The following is a 21,649-nucleotide window of genomic DNA, read 5'->3' as shown; positions in this document are numbered from 1 at the left end:
GATGATTGGCGTGTTCCCCAAATCTCTGCCAAGTGCTCACTGTGTCCCAGGGTCCGCGGAAGACCCTAAAGAGGTAAATGGCATAGTCCCTGTCGTCAGGGGCTTCCAGTCTAGTTGGGAAACAGGACAGATCTCCTGATCAACAGGTAGAACCTGTGGGTATTTAGTCCCACATCCCTCCCAAGCTCAGGAAGATCGACACTGACCCAGCTTTCTCTCCAACAAGGCCCTTTCTCAAGCAAGTCACTCTGGAATCTCCAGCCCCAGCACATGGAACTTTGTCAGCAAGTTCCAAGGTCACCTGACTGTGAAAGAAGGGGAGGACAGGGAAGGCAGTGGGGCTGGCTACTCAAGGCACTTCCTGCTGGGGAGGTGGGCTCACTCCTTCTCTGCAGGCACCTGCTGGAGTCTCCCAGGCCAGTGGGGGTCCAGCCTGCTGGGGACGGGGCCTATAGTCTGGCTTGGGCACAGCCCACCCACCCTGAGAATGATGTAGGCTCTGCGGCAACTCGATCGCCCTGGGGCCACATGGGACCCTGAGCTGAGTCACTGGCTACCATCTTTAGGAATCAGTCCAGATAATGAGATGAAAGACAATGACACGTGACTGCAAGGGGTGAGGCAAGAAAGGAAAAGTGAGGAGGTATCCAAAAGTGCTTCTTTCTCCAACAGGAGGCCACTGCAGAAGGAAAAATGGCCTGAGTTGATTTTTAAGGGGAATCTAATGGGCAACTCTAGAATCTGTGGCCAACGACAAAAACAAGAATCTAAAAATGCGCAAATTCAATCATTCTCATAAAGCAGAGCTGAGCACTGACATCTATGATGATGACAGCTGACGAGGTGCTCCAAGCGAAAGGACGTGTAGAGTGGGCGCCCGCCATCCCCGGGCAGGCAGCTCATGTTCATCAGGACTCCAGGCAGAAGCCCCGGCTAAAGGGATGCCGAGCTCCTGGCTGGGCCTCCAGGCCGAATGGCAAGAGTCAACGGTTTGGCATCACCGTCCAGCGCAGGCTGAGTGCAGGCAGGACCTGCGCCACTTGTGACGGCAGGCGGAGCATGGCGGGCGGTCCTACCTTGAACACCTTGATCTGGCAGCTGGCCGAGTGCAAGTGTTCCGTGTACTCCCCATTATCGTTCTGCTTAAATGTATCGATCTGCACTCGAAAAGGCACACCCTTCTCGCCCCCGTGCTTCCTCGGGGTGAACTCTGTGCTGATGCAGTGCACCTGGAAGGGAAATGCAAGGCAGGCAGCAAAGGGCTCCAGACACCCCAAGGGCTCCTCTCCACGTGGAGGCTCCCATCCTGCACAGCCGGTGTGGGCCTGCCTCAACCTCCCTGCTCCCGGATGCTGTCCACAAACGACACGTCCTCCCACGTTTGTCCCTTGATCTTCGGGGCCCTGCCTGGCCAGCTAAGTCTCACCATTGCTCCAGGCCCACTGACCCCCGTAGCCCTACCCTCGCTCCTCACCCAGACCCCTCCCGTGGCAAATCCCGCAGACTGCAGAGCGGGGACCACAGCTGTGTCCCTAACAGCCTGGTGTCCAGGTTACTCAGGCCAGGCCAGAAGCTGGAACCATTTCTGTAAGTACCTATCACATGGAAGGCACTTGATATATATTTATTGTTGTAATACTATGATAATGTTGTGATAATATTATCTATATTAGTGCAACAACAAAGATAATATATTATCTATATTAGTGCAACAATGCTAGTGTCATAATAATTTTAAAATAAGAATATTGCAATTATGAGAAGAAAACAAAGATCGCTAACTTTTACTGAGCAATTTCTATGGACTGGACACTGCAGTGATGGCTTTCTATTCATTATCTGATTTGTAAAAAGGTGGGAAAACTAAGGGGCTCAAAAAGGGACACATAGTAAGTGAGAGAGCTGGTGCTGAGCCCAGAGCACGGCCCCCGCCAAGCCTTCAGCCACCTTGACCTTCCATGGCGCTTAACACAAGGCTGGATCCACACCAGGTGCGTGATAATTAAATAATTCATAATAGAAACTATTATGGAAAAATTTTTTACTTCAAATTATTTATGCTAGGACATATTTATTTTGTAAAAAGCTTAGATAACGATAAGCAAAACCCACACAGGATTCTGAAACATTCCAAGCGAGCTCTGTGACTCTGAGCAACACTCACACCCCCTCTCCCCTTCAGCCTCCTCCTCTGCACCAGGGAACAGGAGCCCACCAGGGCCCTGCAAATGGACCCCAGAACTCGGGTTGGCCCCCAACGGCAACCTCATCGGCTTACCTGAATGAACGCAGAGGCTCTCTTCGAAGGGTCCCACAAAAACTCAACTGCGTTCAGCTGGGTCGGGCTGGCCCTGGGGTCCAAGATACCAACAGACAGTGGAATATCTGCACACACACACACACACACAAAAGTGCAATTGTCAGCCACTCCCAGATATTTAGGGAAGGACTCTCATTACAGGTCCAAATTCCTTAACCACAATTTGAAATGCCAGAAGTTCTGAAAACTAAGTTTTGCATAACTCATTTGGCAGAAAGCCTGACTCGAATTGCCATGAAGCTATTTAGAGTCTTTATTCCTTTTTGTGTGAACAGTCATTTTATTTTGCTAAAGAAATATTATTGTGCTTGATTGCCTGTGATTACCCAATGCCACAGGTCTACACACCCTGCTGTCATTCTAATTTCTGAATTCCAAAACCCATCTGGCCCCAAGGGTTGTGGATAAAAGACTGTGGACCAGTGCCTGAGCCCCCCAAATTCCACTTCTCTTGCCCCTCTCTCCGATGCCCATGCTTCCCCTCATCAGTTATCAAAACCCTCTCCCTCTGCAAAGCCTTTCCTGCAACCCCCGACAGCAGGTCTCTGAATTCCACGGCCTTTCTTTTCCACCGAAAGGGGACCTCCCTGAGGGCAGGGCCAATGGCATGTTCACCTCTGCTAGCTCCCACAGCGTTTGACACAGGAGTGCGCTAAAGTGCCCTGGACAGGCGTGGCCCCAGAAGGCGTTCAGCAAGAACCCCGACGTGGCTGGAGAGCCTTAGGCCTCTCCTGCCCCAGGAGACTCACCGATGTCCAGGATCCGATCCCCGGGCCGGCTCCACCGCCAGCCCTCCAGCTGCTGGTGCTCCGTGTACTGCAGCCGACGGTCGTGGAAAACCACGCGGATGATGCTCTGGGGAGGGGAGGCCAGCAGGGGACAGCTGAATGTGGGGGCCAAGCGGGACCCAAGAAGAACCCACCAGGGCTGTTCCCTGAGCCAGAGCAAACCTCTTGTCTCCACTGGCCTCTCCTCTGGAGCCTTCCTTCCCAGCTCTTGAGCTCGTGCTTATCCCTTCTCAGAACCCCAATAATACTAACGACAGTAAGAGTAACAATGACTACCCTGTTTTCCAGAATCACTGAGCGCTTTACATCCATGGCTCATCTATAGGCCTTTCAGTGCAGATGAGCAAACCAAAGCTCGGGAAAGTTCAGTTAAGTGGCAAAGCCAGGCTGGAGCCTGAGTTTGTCCAACCTGGAGCCGGTGCATCAGCCACTCTGGCTCCCAACACTGCCGGCCTGTCCTCGTTCCCTTAGACAACACACTCCAGGGGACAGGAACCCCCTCTCCCTCTGCAGCTTTACCCGAGCCTCCTCGCCGCTCCTGACCCCCACAGCAAGCCCAGCGCACAGACCCCAGCCAACCCTCCGGGAGGGAGGGTGGCCCACAGCCTTACCTTGACATGTTTTGTGTTCAGATCTTGAAAGTCTCCCAGCTTACGGTTCTCCAGCAGTCGGATCTCATAGGACTGACCTGGAGGGGGGTTAACAGTATACTTTCCACCTCTGAGTGTTTTCACATTTGGGGCTCACCCAGCTAGAGGTCTTCTCAACCCCTCAGTGCCCACCCCGGCCTCACAGCCCCGAGGAGCAAAGCGGAGAAGAAAGTCCAAGGCCGGGCCATCGCTCTCTGGACTGGACACTGGGGTTTGTCCTCCTAGCCCAGACGGGCCTGGGGCACCCCAGGTAGGGCACCCTGTGACCCCTCAAGAGACAGCACTCCATGGTTTTCAAAGAAATAGAATTCAAAGTATAGTTAGCAATGAATTTATGGAACATAACTTCCTATTTCTTTATAAAGAATGCCCCCGTCACTCAGACAGAGAACACAGCTACTTAAATCCACATTCGAGTAAATAACTGACCATACCTTGGCAGAGAGCAGGTTTAAAGGAACGAATAAAAGCCTGTTAAACATTGTCTCTAATTGCAGAATGAAAAGCATTTTCCCAAGTTAAAAGAATTTCACGTATTTGAAAGGGTGTGGGGATTCTGTTTGGTGACATACAACCAGCACAAGCTAGTTAAAGAATATAAATGGAGAAAAGATCCATCCATAATAACAAAAAATTCAAAAGTTTCTAGGAATAACCTGAAGTACACTACACACACTTTATTGGAAGATAAAATATAGTTTGAATAAATAGGATACACCATGTTCCTAGATGGGAAGGCCATGTATCAAATGTCAATTTTTCCCAAGTTAAACAAGTTGTGGTTGTCCAACTCTAAAACACTCTAGCGTATATCACAACTTAATAAAGGATGTTTTACAAATAAGAATAAACAATTTAATAATTGGTATTGGTTAATCTGATTAGCTATATAAAAATTTATTTTTTGGCACCTGAGCTAACAGCTGTTGCCAATCTTTTTTTTTTTTCTTCTTTATCTCCCCAAATCCCCCTGGTACATAGTTGTATATTCTTAGTTGCAGGTCCTTCTAGTTGTGACATGTGGGAGGCCGCCTCAGTGTGGCCTGATGAGCGGTGCCATGTCTGCGCCCAGGATTCGAACCAGCGAAACCCTGGGCTGCCACAGCGGAGCACACGAACTTAACCACTCGGCCGTGGGGCCAGCCCCTGCTACCTTATATTTGAAAAAAGACCCTTTGCAGATGCAATTAGGTTAAGGATACTGAAATGAGGAGATCATTCTGGATTATCTGGGAGGTCCCTAAATCCACTGGGAAGAGTCCTTGTAAGAGACACACAGGGGAGACAAGAGGACGCAATGTGGCCATGTGAGCGGAGATGGGAGGGATGTGGCCACACGCCCAGGAGCACCTGGAGCCACCAAAGCTGGGAGAGGCAGAGAATGGAGTCTCCCGCCGGCCCCAGGAGGGGCACGGCCCCGCCACATTTCTGACTTCCAGCCTCCAGAAGTGTGAGAGAATCCGCTTCTGTTGTCTTTGCTTTACGCCAACATGGTTGTAGTAATTTGTTATGGCAGCCACAGGAAACTAATATACTCCTCCCCCACTGAATAACAGAATGGGCAAAGAATATGAAATTAAATCATTCATTCCAGATATTTGCTGAGCAACAATTATTGCCAAACACCATGCGAATCCTAAGGACAAATGAGCAGAATGGATGGAGGGCGTGTGTTATTAGGCCTGGAAACGATGCTGGCCGAGCACAGAAATACCCACTCAGCGAGCCTCCCTTCTCAGGAGCTTTACCAGCCTATCTCACAGGACTGGCAAACACCCGCTGAACACACCGAGCCCCGACACTGCTCACGACAAGGTGCTGGGCACCCCTCCCAGCAGAGGGCAGAGGCGCAGACCCCAAACTCTCATCCTGCCAACTTGCCAGGTCAGAAGATGCAACTCAGAACAGTCTTGCTGACCTCACCAACACTTCTAACTTTCTGAAACATCCAGATTTTTAACATACATTTCCGGGCTCCTGAGCCAACACTCCCTTGACAGCAACATAAAATGGAACCTCACGTGCCCTAACTGGTTTTTCCAGTGTCCTCGCCTCTTCCGAGGAAGAATGTCGCCAGCTCTGGCATGAGGTCCAACGCCCTAATGGTCATTACCGTGGGTTTACAGGCGCCCCAGGGCCCAATTAACACTGACCCCAGGCTCTGCAGAGCAGCCTCAGCTCTTGCCCAAGCGAGGCACCTCCTGCCCCATACAGAGCACTTTCCGAGCCTGAACACAAGAGGCAGCAACTTGGAGATCAGAGCTATTAAGTGGGCCAGGACCACAGCCTCCTCTACCTGCAGCAGACACGCAACCCACGTGCTTCCTACTGAGTCTGGCATGGCCCTTCCTCACCCCTTCCTCCCACACACTTCGGAGCCCCTCCCAGCCACACCCCACCGCCCTGACTCAGGACTCAGACAGCCGTCCAGTCTCCCTCCCCACGCGGCCGCCATGCACTGCGGCCCGCGGGACTGACCGCCCCACGCTCAGCTCTCACACAGCACAACGCAGAGCACATCCAGAGGCCATCCCCAAAGTCACTCCCTGGCCAACGAGTGAGGTCCTCAAAGCTGAACTGACCTGGGGCACATGGGCATTCCTCTCCTTGGCCGCCATCATTTTGGGTCATGGGTGGGAGCCATGGACAGTGGGCTCTGTGAAGGCACAGACTGTGTCTGCTTGCTCACCACTGTTTGACACACAGCAGGTACTCAGCAAATGCTTAAAGACGATTTCATACTCTTTGCAATGCTGTTCTATGCTAGAACTACAGGGTTTGAAAAAGTAAGACATACTTCTGCTGTCCAAGGGTTAGTAATCTGGGACATATGAAACAGCACAGGAAAAGCACCAATGCAAGGCAGAAGTTGAGAAATCCCTCTAAGAGACAACAGAGATCCCAAGACAGGCAAGACTCAGCCAGCACGGGGAGGGGGAGAAATGGTTTGACCAAGGAGATAACATCCCCATGGACTTTGAAGAGTGGGCAGAATTTCTGTAGCTGAGGGGAAGAATGAGCAAGAAAGCAATCCCACACAAAATTGCAGCAAGCAGGCGGGAGGGGAGAGGCGTGCCTCCAGGAAACAAATACTCGCAGCTTTCCTTCACTGGGCAACGTCTGAATCTGAGAACAAGTCAATGGGGCAGTCTGGGATTCTGAGCCCCAGTGACAGAAGGACGCGGAGGGTGCAAGAGGTTCCGTGACTTGGGCAAACTCAAACAGCTAGTAAGCAGCAGAGCCAGGAGCAGAACCTAAATCTGTTTCCAGCACCTACCACGTTCTTTGACACATCCTACCTCGTGAGTGTCATTTGCTGGGGAGAGGACTTCTGTAGGTCCACAAAATTCTCTCCCAACTTCTCCTTGCTGGAAGGCATCTGATTCCTTTTTGTACAGTAATTACAGTTTGCCTACAGCATCTTGCAGCATATAAGCACCTGGGCCATCCCCATCCTAAGTTAAAATGGCCTTTTTCTCCTTCCTTCTTCCTGTTAAGACTGGCAATAAAGGTGACTCCTAAAATGACCAATTCAACTCACCGGGTGACCTTGGATAAAGCATGTTGACTCCATTTCCTTGTCTGTAAAATTCTCTTTTCTACATTCTAAACAATGATTTGGGAGGAAAAACAAATTACTACAGAAAATGATAGTAAAGCCTGTTCGAATTTCAGAATTGTGAAATTTGTAAAAAGAAAAAAAAAAGCTGGTCTTAGAATCAAGGACATAGGGTAACAAATAACTACCATTTGGCTGTCATTCAGCTATGTGTTGGGACATGGCTAAGCCCCTTATGTGCATTACTTCATTGAGTCCTTGCAACAATCCATGAGGAAAACCCACTACTGCCCCCATTTTATAGATGAGGAAATAAGAAACAGAGAGGTTAAGCATCTTATCGAAGACGGAACTTAGGTCTCTCTGACTCCAAAGACTGGTCACTTAGCCAAACTACTCTGCACAGTGTCGAGTTGCTTCAAAGATCCCTTCTGGTTCTAATGTCCAGGGAGTCCATCTATTACATTTCTCCTGAGTTTCTTGATACTCATTTTATTTCACGAGCCTCTTCCACACACCTAAACCCTTCCTCTCCTTTAAGGCTCCCATCCCTAACGCCCCATGACCTCAGTTCTCTGAACCAAGTGGACCTTCGAGATCTGACGGACATGCAACCACACTGTGGCATAAGGCTTGATGTTTGTTTCCTCCTGAGAAACTATTCTCCCTGGATCACACATTCCTATCCTACTTACAATACGCTGAACATATTATGAGGCTACAGGATCTAAAACTAAAACTACACTTTTGGCATGGGGACAAACAGACCAATGGAAAAAACAAAAAGCCCAGAAGTAGATACTTAGAAACCTGATTTATGAAAGTGAGAAAAAAGAGACTTTTCAAGAGTGAGGGATGACTGGTTGTCTATATGAAAAAATAAATCCCTACCTCCCACCATATATAATAAATTAATTCTAGGTGAATGAAAGCCATAAAATAAAAACAAAACCTTAACATTTCTAAAGCAAATATAAGACTTTATGACTGGAATAAGAAAGGATTTCTTAACTAGAAACAAACAAAGAATAATTTATGTCCTATATCATATAGGAAAACTACGTTAAAATTTATATATTGAGACACCTTTGAAAATGCCAGGGGTGCCATTAATGATTTCACAATCTCTATAAGTGGGGTCTGACCTGGCAAACTGTCACCCTAGGGAAACAGAAAATGGTCAACAAACATACAAAAAGATGCTGGTCTCTACAAGTATGCAGGAAAATGCAAAATGAAGTAAGATACCGTCTTACATCCATCAGTGGGACAAAAGTTACACTGTGACAATATCAGGTGTTGATGAGAATGTAAAGCAGGGCCGCTCTCAGGCATTGCTGATGCAAGTTATTAGACTGATAGAACCATTCTGGAAAAGAGTTTGCCAAAAAAGAGTTAGGCTAAGGACGCACAAAACCTTCGGTCAAGCAAATCCAATTCTAGAGGCATGTCCTAAAGAGGCACTTGATGTGCCCTGGGAGATGGACAGAAACTGCTCACAGCCACTGTTCACGACAGGGAGAAACCGTCAACAATCTGCCTCTCCAGCAACGAGGAAAGAGACGCGTTAATTCTACTACTCGCCTTAGAATGGAATAGCACACAGCACTTAAAATGAGCGCCCTAGAGACACATCTCAACATGGGGAAATCTCAGCAACACAGCATTAAACAAAAGAAGTACACGGTGATCTATATGAAACTACTTATATACAGTTTAAAGACAAAACAGCACTATTCATCTTTACGGCTAAATTTGCAAGGAGGAAAGATTTAAAATGTAAAAATGCGCACGGGGATTCAAACCAACCTCGATTCCACAGTAGCGGTTTGGCTTCTGGGGAGGGAGGACAGGCAACGGGATTAGAAAGAGAGAAAATCAGAAGCAAATTTGGCCAGACTGAAAAAACTGTGTTAGGCACAGGAGTAGTTGTCATCTTATTCTCCGCAGTATTCAAGAGATCTGAAGTGAAAACATTTCTCTCACACACACACAAAACTGAGTGGAGGAACGGCACCCGGAGCCAGCTGTCAGGCTGCCTTGTTCCCTGGCCATGTGTTGCCGACTCCCCAGCCCCACCTTAGAGGGAGGGTCCCTTGGGCTGCACTGCTCAGCAGTCACTGTACAGCCCCAGGCCACCCCCTTAGTGCCAGTGACACGCTGGGTGCAGGGCGTTCAAAGACACTAGCATTCACCCCACGTATCACACCCCACCCCACAATTTTGCCGCTGAAATTAAAAACCTCCTGCAATGTGATGAGCCCATTTTATTTAACCAACTCACTTTTTAAACTTAATTTTTTAAATTGTATATCATGACTGCATGTATAAAATCATAATCATAGATCACAAATAAACCAGTAGTAATTGTAAAACTCATATACATATGCAGCCACGAGTGTTCTTCTATGTCCCCCTAAGACTTCCTGGGTAATGTGGTCAGCACCTGGGTTTGGAGCCTGGGCTCACATCTCGGCCCACCACTCACTAATGGGTAAATGGCTCCATGCGCCAGCCTCCGTGTCCACATCTCCAACACGTGGACAATATTGGTACTTAATTGGGATGCAGAGGGTGGTGGAGGACTGAAGGTGCACCCAGCAGCCAGTGGACACAGGAGATCTTTGGCCGGACCCCAGCAGTGAGAGTATCGGAAAGAGGACACCAAGAACCACACAGGGCACCGGGCCCGGTGGTGGCCTTTCCTGGTGGCCTTCCCACAGCCTCGCCGAGGCCTTCAAGGCAATTCCTCCCACCCATCCCCGCCCCACCTCTACTCTGGTTCTGTGAAAGGCCTTTTAAAGGCTAGCAGGCAAGGAGCCCCATGGTCAGCACTTGGTGACCGCCAGCCCAGAGGGACCAAGGTGACTAGGAGGGGCAGAAGGGCAGGTGGTCACAGGCTCCACCCCCAGCACGGTGGCAGCAGAGCCCTGGGGACTGCCTCCCACTTTAGTGCTCCTGCTTTAGCCCACAGGGAGGGGTAGGGGTTCCTCAGCCAGACTGGGGCTCAGCGGGGAGCCCTGGCCGCCACCCGGAATGGCACCTGGAACACACCGGAAGAACGGCTTGGACACTGCCCAAAGGGCCCTGAAGCCAGTCCAAAGGGTGTGGAAGCTTCCCTCCGCCCCAGCCTTAGGACTGTGCCCAACCTCCATCCCTTGGCACTTCCTCCCTCCACCCACACAGGGAGTAATCGGGGAAGGAGGGCAAGGAGCACAGGGGATAGAAGAGAAAACTTCTTTTCCGAGGAGGACAAAATAAAATACACACATGTGGCTCTCCGCACTGGGCTGGCCCCGCGGTGCTCGACAAACCTGTTTCCTCCCCCTGCCCTCATGTAGCCCACAGCGTCTAACGTCTTCTAGCCCAGGCGTCAGCCATCTCCGTAAAGGGCCAGACAGTGACTATTTTTGGCTTTGTGGGCCCTAAAATCTTGGTCGCAACTACCCAACTCTGCCACTGTAGCAAGGAAAGAGCCACAGACAATACGCGAAGGAATGGGCATGGCTGTGTTCCAATAAAACTTTATTTGTGGACACTGAAATTTGAATTTTTTATATAAGCTTCCCTCTTCCTGCTGACCTCTTACTTCCTCCCAACTTCTTTCAGAGCTCTGCAACTTTGCCCTCCGGCTTTCCGGCATGAAGGCTAAGTCGTAGCTCCCCAACTAGACAGGAAGCTCTCTGAGGACAGGCCGGTTGCCAGTTTATCTGAACCAAACTTGCACACGCATACACACACACACACACCCCCCCCACACACACCAGCCCCTTGGACAGTACTGGCATGTGATAGGTGTTTAATTAATTAATGGTGGCAGAGATTGATATTAAATTCCCTAAAGCAAATAACAGAGCTGGAACTAGTCAGCCAACCAAGAAGAGCATGAAAAGATGTTCAACCTCACTAATGGTCAAAGAAAGGCCAAATGAAAACAACGCAATGCCAGTTTCACCTATCATGTCAGCAAAAATTTAACAGATTGCTAACATCCGACAAGGACAAAATGTGGAGAAATGGGCCCTCATACACACTGGAGGTGGGAGATTCTACGTTACAACCTGTTGGGCATTTTGACAATACCCATCAAGATTGAAAACGTGCACAGTCCATGACTCAACTACCCATCACCAAGACTCTAGTCTACAGAGCTGCCGGCACACGAGATTAAAAATATTTACATGAATCTATTCAATGCGGTAGTTTATAGCACTGTTATAGCTAAAAACTGAGAAGAAATGAAATGGTCAACAATTGTGTTACTACCACGTGGTGGACTACTTAACACTCAGGTGTTTCAGAGAATGAGGCCTGCACCTCCCCAGGTGGTCAAGTTAGCACGACGTGCCTCATGACACGGTGCACCAAGAAGGATACGGTGTCACTTACCATTCCTGCCCCAACAACCTGAATAAGAAACAAGCAAACCCAAACTGAGAAACAGCCTACACACACCTGGCCCAGACTCTTCAGAAAGGCCAATGTCACCAAAGACAAGGAAAGGCTGAGGATCTGTCCAGATTAAAGGAGAGTAAAGAGAGGGACAACTAACAATGCCTCGTTCTGGACTGGATTTTGAATCAGGGCGAAAAACTGCTAAAAAGGACAGTATTGGAACAATTGGCTATGCGGTAGGTAACAATATCGTATTGATACTAAATTTCCTGAAACTGATCATGGAATTGTGATTATGTAAAAGAATGTCCTTGTTCTTAGGAAACAGGTGGTAAAGTATTTACAAATAAAGGAACACGATGTCCTCAACTAACCCTCAAATGATTCAGGGAGGAAAATATACATAAAATACACAGAGAAAGCAAATGTGACAAAACGTTAAAAACCAGTGGACCTGGCGAACGGCACACAGGAGTTCATTGTAATAACCTTTCAATTCTTCCATAGTTTGAAATTTAAAATTACTTTGAATTAAAAGTTTAAAAATAACTCTCAGATTATAAAACAGGCAGACCTAGATCTAAAATAGACAGGAAAAACCGTCCACCAGCGACGTATACACACACACACACACACACACACACACACCAATACATCATATACATACAGACACATACAGATGAGTGGGAAAAAACAAGTTGCTGAATAATATGTACACAATGTGATTGTAGTTTTATTTCAAAATGTTATATACATATTCCTATATTTGTGAGTCTAATATATGCATCTAACACTGGATAAAGAAGGACCCTTCCCTCTTACATTAGGTGCACCTTCAGCATCAACTTTTTTTAAACTAGGAATATATTGCATGTGTATTTGAAAAAAATACAAAACATGGGGCGAGCCTGGAGGCATAGTGGTTAAGTTTACGCACTCCACTTCAGCGCCCAGGGTTTGCAGGTTCAGATCCCAGATGTGGACATACACACCTCTCAGCAAGCTGTGCGGTGGTGACATCCCACATACAAAACAGATGAAGACTGGTGCAGATCTTAGCTCAGGGACAATCTTCCTCACCAAACCAAACCAAATGAAACAAAGAAAATAGGAGGGAAAGCCTCATACTGTTCCAAGCATGTAACAGATGTCCATGGCGACAATGACTGGTATTTTTTTCTTCCAGTGTCAGTCTGGTACCCAAAAGCCAATCAGACAGGGGGCATTTGGGGAAAACAGTCTTTGTCCAATAAACAGAACACCAAGCACATGCAGACGAGGTCAGACACACGCAGGTCCTTCCCACCCAACAGGCTCTGGAAGACCACCTGAAAACCCATAGTATGACTGTGCCCATTTTAGAGGTGAGAATACTAAGTCCCAGAGAGCTACTGATGTGCCCATGGTGACACTGCCAGTTAGTGGCAAAGACTCAGCACCTGTGGCCTGGCCCGAGGGAGGGGAGTTGGGGTCAGGTCAGATACACGGGGGCTGAGTCAGACCCTCCCATGTCCTGGCAAGTTCTTGAACCTCTCTGTATCTCGCTCTCTTTGTCTGCAAAATGTTCTCTGCAGAACGGTTGTGAGGATTAAATGAGACAATGTCCTTCCAGTCGGGCATGCAATAAGTCCTCAACAAGTGCCAGTCAGAGCGCCACTTCCAACCACAGGTGTTAGGTGCACCCTCACGTCCTGAGCCCCACCCAGGCACCAGCCACTGTGCCCACTGCACACACATGAACTCTCCTCCAGCCTTCACAATAGCTCCGTACACTGAGTGACCAGGCCACACAAAGCCACCCAAGGTCACATGGCAAGGAGGCAGCCAAGCTGGGACGTGCCCTGGGATGACACCACCAGGGCTCCCTGACCCTTCCCGACTGTCTGGAGGATGCCGCTGCTGCGACCCAGGGCAGTGTTGCCCAGAGCAGCCCACCCATGCTGACTCCCCCTGGGCTGTGCCCACCAGGCACTCCTGCAGAGCTGCTCTGACCAGCAAGCGGAACTCAGCGCATGGCCTCCTCCCCAGATCACGGTGTTCCCAGGAACAGAAGGCAACTGCCCGGGCCAGCCAAGATTTACAAGTTGTTTACTTTCCAACAGTTACTGGTTTGGGTAATTAATGCCACATAAAACATAATGGGAGGCCATCACCACCCCAGAGAAAGGAGGGCTGGATGCCAACAGTCTTGTAATAATGGCAGACAAGCATAACAATGGGAGAAAGCATAATCCCGCACACACTGTGTCCAGCGTTGGTAGTTTGTTTTGTCACTTGCATACGTGTAGTATCATGCAAGAGTGTCGACACAGAGCGCTCACACTCAGGGCCTGTTTCGCAGAAAAGGCTTTTCCACCAACAGACCCGAGTCCCCATCCTGATGGCCCATCACCAGTGTGATCCTGGGTGGGCACTTAACCTCCTGGCAGCCACTTTCAAATGTCATGGTCCACGTACCGTGCCTGGCATGCAGTGGATCTCCAACAAATGCTTGGAAGATGGTAAGGATGTGTATGTGGACAAAAAGAGAAGAGTAAACCATGTCCTGGAGACACGGTGGAGAAGGGATTGTCTCTAGCACGAGGGGCCGGGAAAACAGAGAGGCCAAAAGTGAGAAAATGCTCAAAGATAGGATAGACGCATGTCAAAGTGACACAGGAACCAATCTGAAGGAGCGCCCAAGGGCCACAGGGGAGCAATTTGAGCAAGAAAATAGATAACAATAGTATCGAATTTTAACCCACAGAAATAATAATAAATGTCCATGAGTGTATACTGACATAAGAAATAAGTAAATAAATAAATAAATGGTAGAGAAGAAAAACCTCTTTCCTACAGAAGCATTCCAATTACTAAGTGTAGAAAGAAGGGGGAAACAAATAAAAAATCACCATTAGGCAAACACTGCAGTAAAAACTGGTGCAGACAAGATCCACAGATGGTGCTGCTGTCCATGTCAGGGGGAAAGTTTGAGGATAACTAAGGTATCCACATAGGCTCCAAATACCTCCCCCATCCCAAGATATTTAGTAACCACAGAGGGGAAAGTCGTAACTGGACAGCAGACCCCTGGCAGACACCAGCAGATCATCAGGGTTTACACCATCAGCAGCAAGACAAATCAGATCATGACACGCTGGCAAGGGCACAATGTCACTTCTGTGGCGTTCTTGCCAAAAATCCAAAAACCTCAATATCATCATTAAAAAACATCAGACAAACCCAAATTGAGGGGCATTCTACAAAATAACTAACGAGTAAGCACTCTCTAAGTCTGAAGGTCATGGAAGAAAAGGAAAGACTGAGGGGCTGTCACAGGTTGGAGGAGACTAAGGAGACATGACAGTGAAAGGCCATGTGGGATCCTGCGCTGGATCCTGAAACAGACAAGGGACAGTTGTGGAGGAACTGATAAACTTCCAATGAGAACTGTAGTAGAGTGAACAGAAGGATACCAATATAATTGCCTGGCTTCAATAATGGTATCATGGTCATGGTTATAAGGCAACATTATGGGAAGTTGGGTAAAAGGAACTCTAGGCACCATTTTTGACATTTTAAGTCTATTCTCTTTTCTTCCCCCAAAAGCCCTGGATTCCCAAGCCCCACCGAGCACTGTGGACAATAGAGCTGTTTGGACCAGGAACCCGCATGCTCACAAGCTGGCTGATTCTGAATCAGGGGCCTCTGGACCCCCGGACCCTTGAGAATCATGTTCCAAAGTTGTCTGATTTGCTCTCAATACTGGAAATGGCATCTTTTTCCTATTTTACTTTATCCTTGGTTTTTATCGGTTCATTAGAAATTCACAAATTTTTGGATATTGAACTTATATCCAGCCACCGTGTTGAACCAAATCCTTAAACTATTAAAACGAGTGCTATGAAACTGCAGGTCAACCCATTTTCATTTACAAAATGGCAACTGCATGTGGCTCAACCTAACACAACAGTTCTTGCAGATCAATAAGCAAAAGGGCAAGAGAAAAATGGACTAAGGACCGAAACTCAGTTTCTAGTAAAAGAAACGCAAGGGCTTATAAACCAACATGAGAAGATGCTTGATTCCACTCATAACAGTTACCAGAACTTAAGTAAATACAAATTAAAATGAGGTGCTTATTTTCTGTGTGCACATTAGAAAAAATTCAAAATATTGACAATGTAGAGGCCAGGCAAGGATGTGGAGAAACAGGTACTCTCCTGCACAGGTGGTAGGGGCACAACAAGTAAGTTAGTAGGACAAACGTCAGTAAAGAGTGGAAAACCAGGGGGCCAGCCCTGTGGCCAAGTGGTTAAGTTCGCGTGCTCTGCTTCGGCAGCCCAGGGTTTCGCTGGTTCGGATCCTGGGCGCAGACATGGCACTGCTCATCCGGCCTCGCTGAGGCAGCATCCCACATGCCACAACTGGAAGGACCCGCAACTAAAATATACAACTATGTACTTGGGGGGATTTGAGGAGGAAAAGCAGAAAAAAAAAAAAAAGATAGGCAACAATTGTTAGCTCAGGTGCCAATCATTAAAAAAAAAAAGTGGAAAACCAAAGCGCTAAGAGATGGTCAGAGCATGACTCACTCGGCACCTCCCTCCAGGCCCTCCTGGCAGGAACCGTGTCGGGCTGAGGGTCTTCATGGGCCTTGAGCCCTAAGCTCTTGGAGGTGGGAGCCTGCCTCCTGCTCGCTCATATTCCAACCACGGCTGTCTGGCCTGGGCAGCCCCGTTTTCTGTCTTGGCCTCTGATGAGATGAAGGACCTTCTGGAGCAGTCGCTGTCGGGGCAAACAGGGCCTGTCCGTGCAGCCCCAAGGCAACCGAACCTCTTCTTCCCCAGCAGCCCCAGGCCATCGAGAAGAGCGGGCGCCTACAGATGGCCTCAGGGAACTGCCCCCTCTGCCTCGGCTTACAGAGCAGAGAAAGGGAGAAGGTGGGAGCAGCCACGATTACGCAGGGCCCGGCTCTGGGCTGCAGGGGGTCCAGGCGAGCATGCAACAGCCAGGCCAAGGGTTCCCTCCCTGGAAGTGCGAAATCAGGAGGCAGGGAATGAGAGCACCAGCCCTTTGGGTGGCTGGACTGAGGACCCGTGTTCTCAGGAGCTTTTGGTGGCCTTACTCTCTGCCCTCTGGCCATAGAGGCAAGGAAGACGGCCAGAAGAGACTGCGTAAGGCAGACCCCAGAGAGGAACAATGTCAGAGTATCCTCCTGGTGTTTGAGCCTCCAGCTTCACTCTGCTCCTGAGGCCAAGCTGCAACCCTGTCTTGAGGTCACCTGCTTTGTGTGACACCAGCAAATGGCCAACAGTGGCCACCAGAAGAGACCTCCATTACCTCATCCTTACTCCATCAAAAACACAGACAATAACAAGTGCTGGATGTGGGCAAATGGAGACCCTCCTATATTGCTGGGAGCAACGTAAAATAGTTCAGCTGCTTTGGAAAAAGTCTGGCAACTTCTCAAAAGTTAAACATCGAGTTACCATACGACCCAGAAATTCCGCTCCTAGGTACATACCCAAGAGAAATGAAAACACAGGTCCACACAAAAACTTGTACATGAATGTTCCCAGCAGCATATTCATAACAGGCAAAAAGTGGAAACAACCCAATGTCCATCAACTGAAGAATGAATAAATAAAACGAGGTACATCCATGTAATGGAGGACTATTCAGCAACGAAAAGGAATGAAGTTCTGATATGGGCTACAACGTGGATGGCCCTTGAAAAAGAAGTCATCACAAAAGGCCTCCATTTGTATGATAGCATTCATACGAAATGTCCAGAAGAGGGAAATTTATAGAGACAAAGTAGATTAGCGGTTGTCTAGGGCTGGGGGCAGGGGTGTGACGAGAGAAGGAGAGAATGGGGATTGTCTGCTAATGGGTACAGTTTCTTTTAGGAGGGACAAAAATGGTCTACAATTAGTTGTGGGGATGGTTTAATATATTTAGCTGAGCATACTAAAAAAATATGAATTATATAGGCTCAGCCTGGTGGCATAGTGGTTAAGTTTGCATGCTCCACTTCAGCAGCCCAGGGTTCACAGGTTCAGATCCCTGGTGGGAACCGAAACACCACTCATCAAAACCACATTGTGGTGGCATCCCACACAAAATAAAGGAAGACTGGTGCAGATGTTAGCTCAAGGCCAATCTTCCTCACCAAAAAAAAAAAAAAAATAGAATTGTACACTTTAAATGGGTAGATTGTATGGTACGTGAATTGTATCCCAATGGAACTGTTTAAAAAGAGAGATGAGATTGAAGTACCTCTCTATGACATGGGGCAAGTCACACAGCCTCTCTGGGCCTCAGTTTACTTACATACAATACAGGGGAAGAGGGCAGGGGCGGGGGGGGAGAGTGGATAGGCTAGATCAGTGCTTCTTAGACTTTAATACACTCATAAATCACCCAGGAACTTATTAAGATGCAGCTTCTGATTCAGTTGTCCTGCAGCAGACCCAGGGTTCTGCATTTCCAATAAGCTTTCAGGTGACGCTGGTCCACAGACCACATTTTCAGTAGCAAGGCATCAGAGATGATATCTTGGCCCCCTCTAGGCCTAATCCTTTAGGAATCTACTCTTGTCCACCTCTGTGAATTCCAGAGCATGTGTGGTCTCTCCTTCCCATTCAAGATTCACAGCGTCCTCTAAGCACCCAGAAGGAAGCTTCCAGGGCCTGAACGCTGGTTGGAGAGTGGCACAGCAAGATCAGGAACCTCCCAAGTCTGCTTGAGCACAGATACCCTGCTGACCACAGAAGAGGTCCTCAACCTGCAAAGCATAGAGCTTTGCAAGGTCCAGTCCTCTCTTTCTGGAAAGAAAGAGATGGAAAACAGCAGCGCCCTCAGTGCAGAGGCTAACAAACCCTAGTACACCTAAACGTCAACCACTGCGGTGCTTGGTGGAAGCACATTCCTGCGCCTCCCAGTTCTAACACAGCCAGAACCACACACACAGGAGACTGAAGTACTGCCCTCGAGCCACTCTGGAGAGAAGACAGGACTGCACTCCAAGAGCCTGTTAGGAACCCACTACACATGCTCAAAAGTGCACTCCACCCTCCAGGCCTCAGTTTCCCCATCAATCAAAGGAGGCTGGAGAAGATGCCCCTCACGGTACCCAAAGGACACGCCTGTGCAAGACAAGATGAGGGGCACAGTGGCCACGGTGCCAGGGAGGGCCTGCTGATGGCCACACAAACATCCTTGCCGCTGGTGTGTGGCAGCAGTGCAGCACTCCGGTGAGGGCGCCTGGATTACAGGCACGAGGATCAAGTCTGTCTGAGTTTCCTCTGAAAATTCTGGTATGTGCTGCTTTGTTTTTACAGTAAAAAACCAAGGTACTTTGTGAGAAAATGAGCTGGCCCAGAGATTTTCCGCCCAAGCTGAAGAATATGTAAAGCTGGTGAGCACATTAAACGCACTGCAGGGGCCCTTGAGTCCCCCGCAGGGGCCGGTCCTCTGATGTGACAAACTGTGTTTAGCAGCAGTTAGTAAAGATACGAACAGGTCCACCTGTTCACGGGGGGCTAGAGCAGCGCTCCTTGACTGAGAACAGAAAAGGGAGTCCCCTAAAATCTCACTGCATGGACTAATGATGGCTCATCTGGAAGGCTGGATATGCTCACCCACAGACGCATCAAAACCCTCCAGTCTCTTTTTTTTTCTCCCCAAATCCCCCCAGCATATAGTTGTATATTTTAGTTGTGGGTCCCTCTAGTTGTGGCATGTGGGATGCCGCCTCAACGGGGCCTGATGAGCGGTGCCACGTCTGCATCCAGGATCCGAACCAGAGAAACCCTGGGCCGCTGTGGCGGAGCACGCGAACTTAAACACTCGGCCACAGGGCCGGCCCCTAAAACCCTCCAGTCTCAAGTGACTGAGGTCAAAAACATCTTAAAGACATGTCAGAAGAATGCAGAACATCGGATGCAAACAGCAAATGCCCAAGAGGATGCTAAGGAGAAGGGAAGACTAGATAAGCTAAAAGAACAGGACAGAGTGCTCGAAAATTTTGACACACAGAGGGAACAGGAGGGCAGTGATAAAGGGAACCAGTTAAAATCTCGGAAGTTGATAAACTCACCTGCTCTCTTTAGAGATTAAATGCATGGTGGCCACTTGGCATCAGAGCACAAGACTGAGTCAGAAAATGGAGACCAAGATGATTAGTCTGCAGTCAGTCATGGCGAAGAAATTCAACGATGCTGTTAACTGAAATATTTCCTCAAAAATTCTTGAGAGAGAAAAACAGCATATTTAAGAAGTTACATGAAGAAAATGAAATGCAAGAAGCACTGGCTGCTCAAATCAACAGTCTCCCACCAGAGCAGGCATCCTGACAGTGTGAAAGGCACAAGCAGAGAGTGAAGTTCCAAACTCCAGCTGAAACTCCCTGCTGCCAAGATCATGAAATGCAACTTTGCAGAAAACCAACGCAGGAGGGAATTTGCTGCTTAGAAATAGGGGGAAACTTTTTGAAGTGTACAAAAACAACAGGCTTATACATCGAAACCTTGACTCCTCCAAAAATATGATGAAGACTCAGAGAAATCAAAGGTGGCTCAGTTCCCATGAGAAAACAGCAAGAGCCAGCCCTGGAGGCCTAGTGGCTAAAGTTCTATGCGCTCTGCTTTGGTGATCTGGGGTCAGGTCCTGGGCACAGACCCACATCACTTGTCTGTCAGTGGCCATGCTGTGGTGGCGGCTCACATAGAAGGACTTATAACTAAAATATGTACTGGCGCTTTGAGGAGGAAAAGAAAGTTTGTCGGTGGTTGTACAGACTGAGAGAAAGCTCAATAACCTAAGAATTATAGTTTGAAATTCAGCTTTTTCCAAGTGGTTCCTTTGGGCCTGCTTTCTACTTGCAGCCCAGGGCAGCGCCCAAGAGGGTCATGGATTAAATTAATCATGTGTTTCTGATGCTTTGACATCTAGGGCCCACCCTGGGTCGGTCGCCCCTCCCAGGACTAGCCGATTCTTTTTTTTTTTTTTTTTTGAGGAAGATTAGCCCTGAGCTAACATCTGCTGCCAATCCTCCTCTTCTTGCTGAGGAAGACTGGCCCTGAGCTAACATCCATGCCCATCTTCCTTCACTTTATATGCGGGATGCCTGCCACAGCATGGCTTGCCGAGTGGCGCCATGTTCACACCTAGGATCTGAACCGGCGAACCCTGGGCCACTAAAGCAGAACGTGCGAACTTAACCACTGCACCACTGGGCCGGCCCCTAGTCGATTCTTAGAGACAGTAAATGACTAGCTTTTGTGTGTGCCTTTCATACACAAACCAATCAACCCAGAGTCCACAGCCCAACCATCTCCGCTATCAGGCTTTCAACAGCTCTCACTCCCAGGGCCGCTATTCCCCTGTGGAATCTCTCCAGAGCCAGCTACCAGACCAGACTAGGGACAGCCCCTCCGCCCCAGAGCCAATCCTACACCTGCTTCCTCTGCCTTGCTGCCTTCCTTCCCCTGGAAGCCACGATAAAGGCTCTTGCCCGTGTTCTCCCCTCAGGCTCTCTGCCTGCTGACCCTGGTGCATCTCCACGTGGCCCTGAGTGGTGCAATGTAGCCCCTCCTCTTGGGGCCTGGGAGTAACTATCTTTTCAATGGTATTATCTCCTTATCTGTTGGCCTCACCATACCTGAAAAATAATAAAAACTATATTTAAAACAGATCAGGAAATCCCCTGCATTCTCAGGTCCCCATGGGAACAGGAGGGGTTGGCCGTGAGGGCAGGGCCACACAGTGACAGGCAGGTTTGATTCAGATCACAGCAGCCACTCTCTAAATACGCACAGGCACAGCAGGGCATCTGAGGGGTCTTCTCTCTTTAAATTAAGTCTGATTGAGGCCTGTTTCATTCAATGCGTTATTAAGTGATGCTGAGTTTCTTCTTATCAAAGTTTTAATAATTATAATTTCTAATATAGTG

At 48.6% G+C, this 21,649-nt stretch overlaps 1 protein-coding gene across 1 annotated transcript in view; it reads right to left on the bottom strand.

The window, feature by feature from the left end:
* The window catches only part of TFCP2L1 (transcription factor CP2 like 1), a 54,413-nt gene that overhangs the window by 20,724 nt on the left and 12,040 nt on the right, over positions 1-21,649 (bottom strand). The window contains exons 3-6 of the mRNA XM_044769157.2: positions 3,720-3,796; positions 3,070-3,175; positions 2,279-2,385; positions 1,077-1,229 (exon numbers count right to left, since the gene is read on the bottom strand). Of these exons, the coding sequence (XP_044625092.1) occupies positions 1,077-1,229; positions 2,279-2,385; positions 3,070-3,175; positions 3,720-3,796 (443 nt within the window). The remainder of the gene's footprint in view (positions 1-1,076; positions 1,230-2,278; positions 2,386-3,069; positions 3,176-3,719; positions 3,797-21,649) is intronic.

This window comes from Equus asinus, chromosome 4 (assembly GCF_041296235.1).
Source record: "Equus asinus isolate D_3611 breed Donkey chromosome 4, EquAss-T2T_v2, whole genome shotgun sequence".
NCBI classification, from domain to species: Eukaryota; Metazoa; Chordata; class Mammalia; order Perissodactyla; family Equidae; genus Equus; species Equus asinus.
This window is presented reverse-complemented; position numbering and strand designations above follow the sequence as displayed.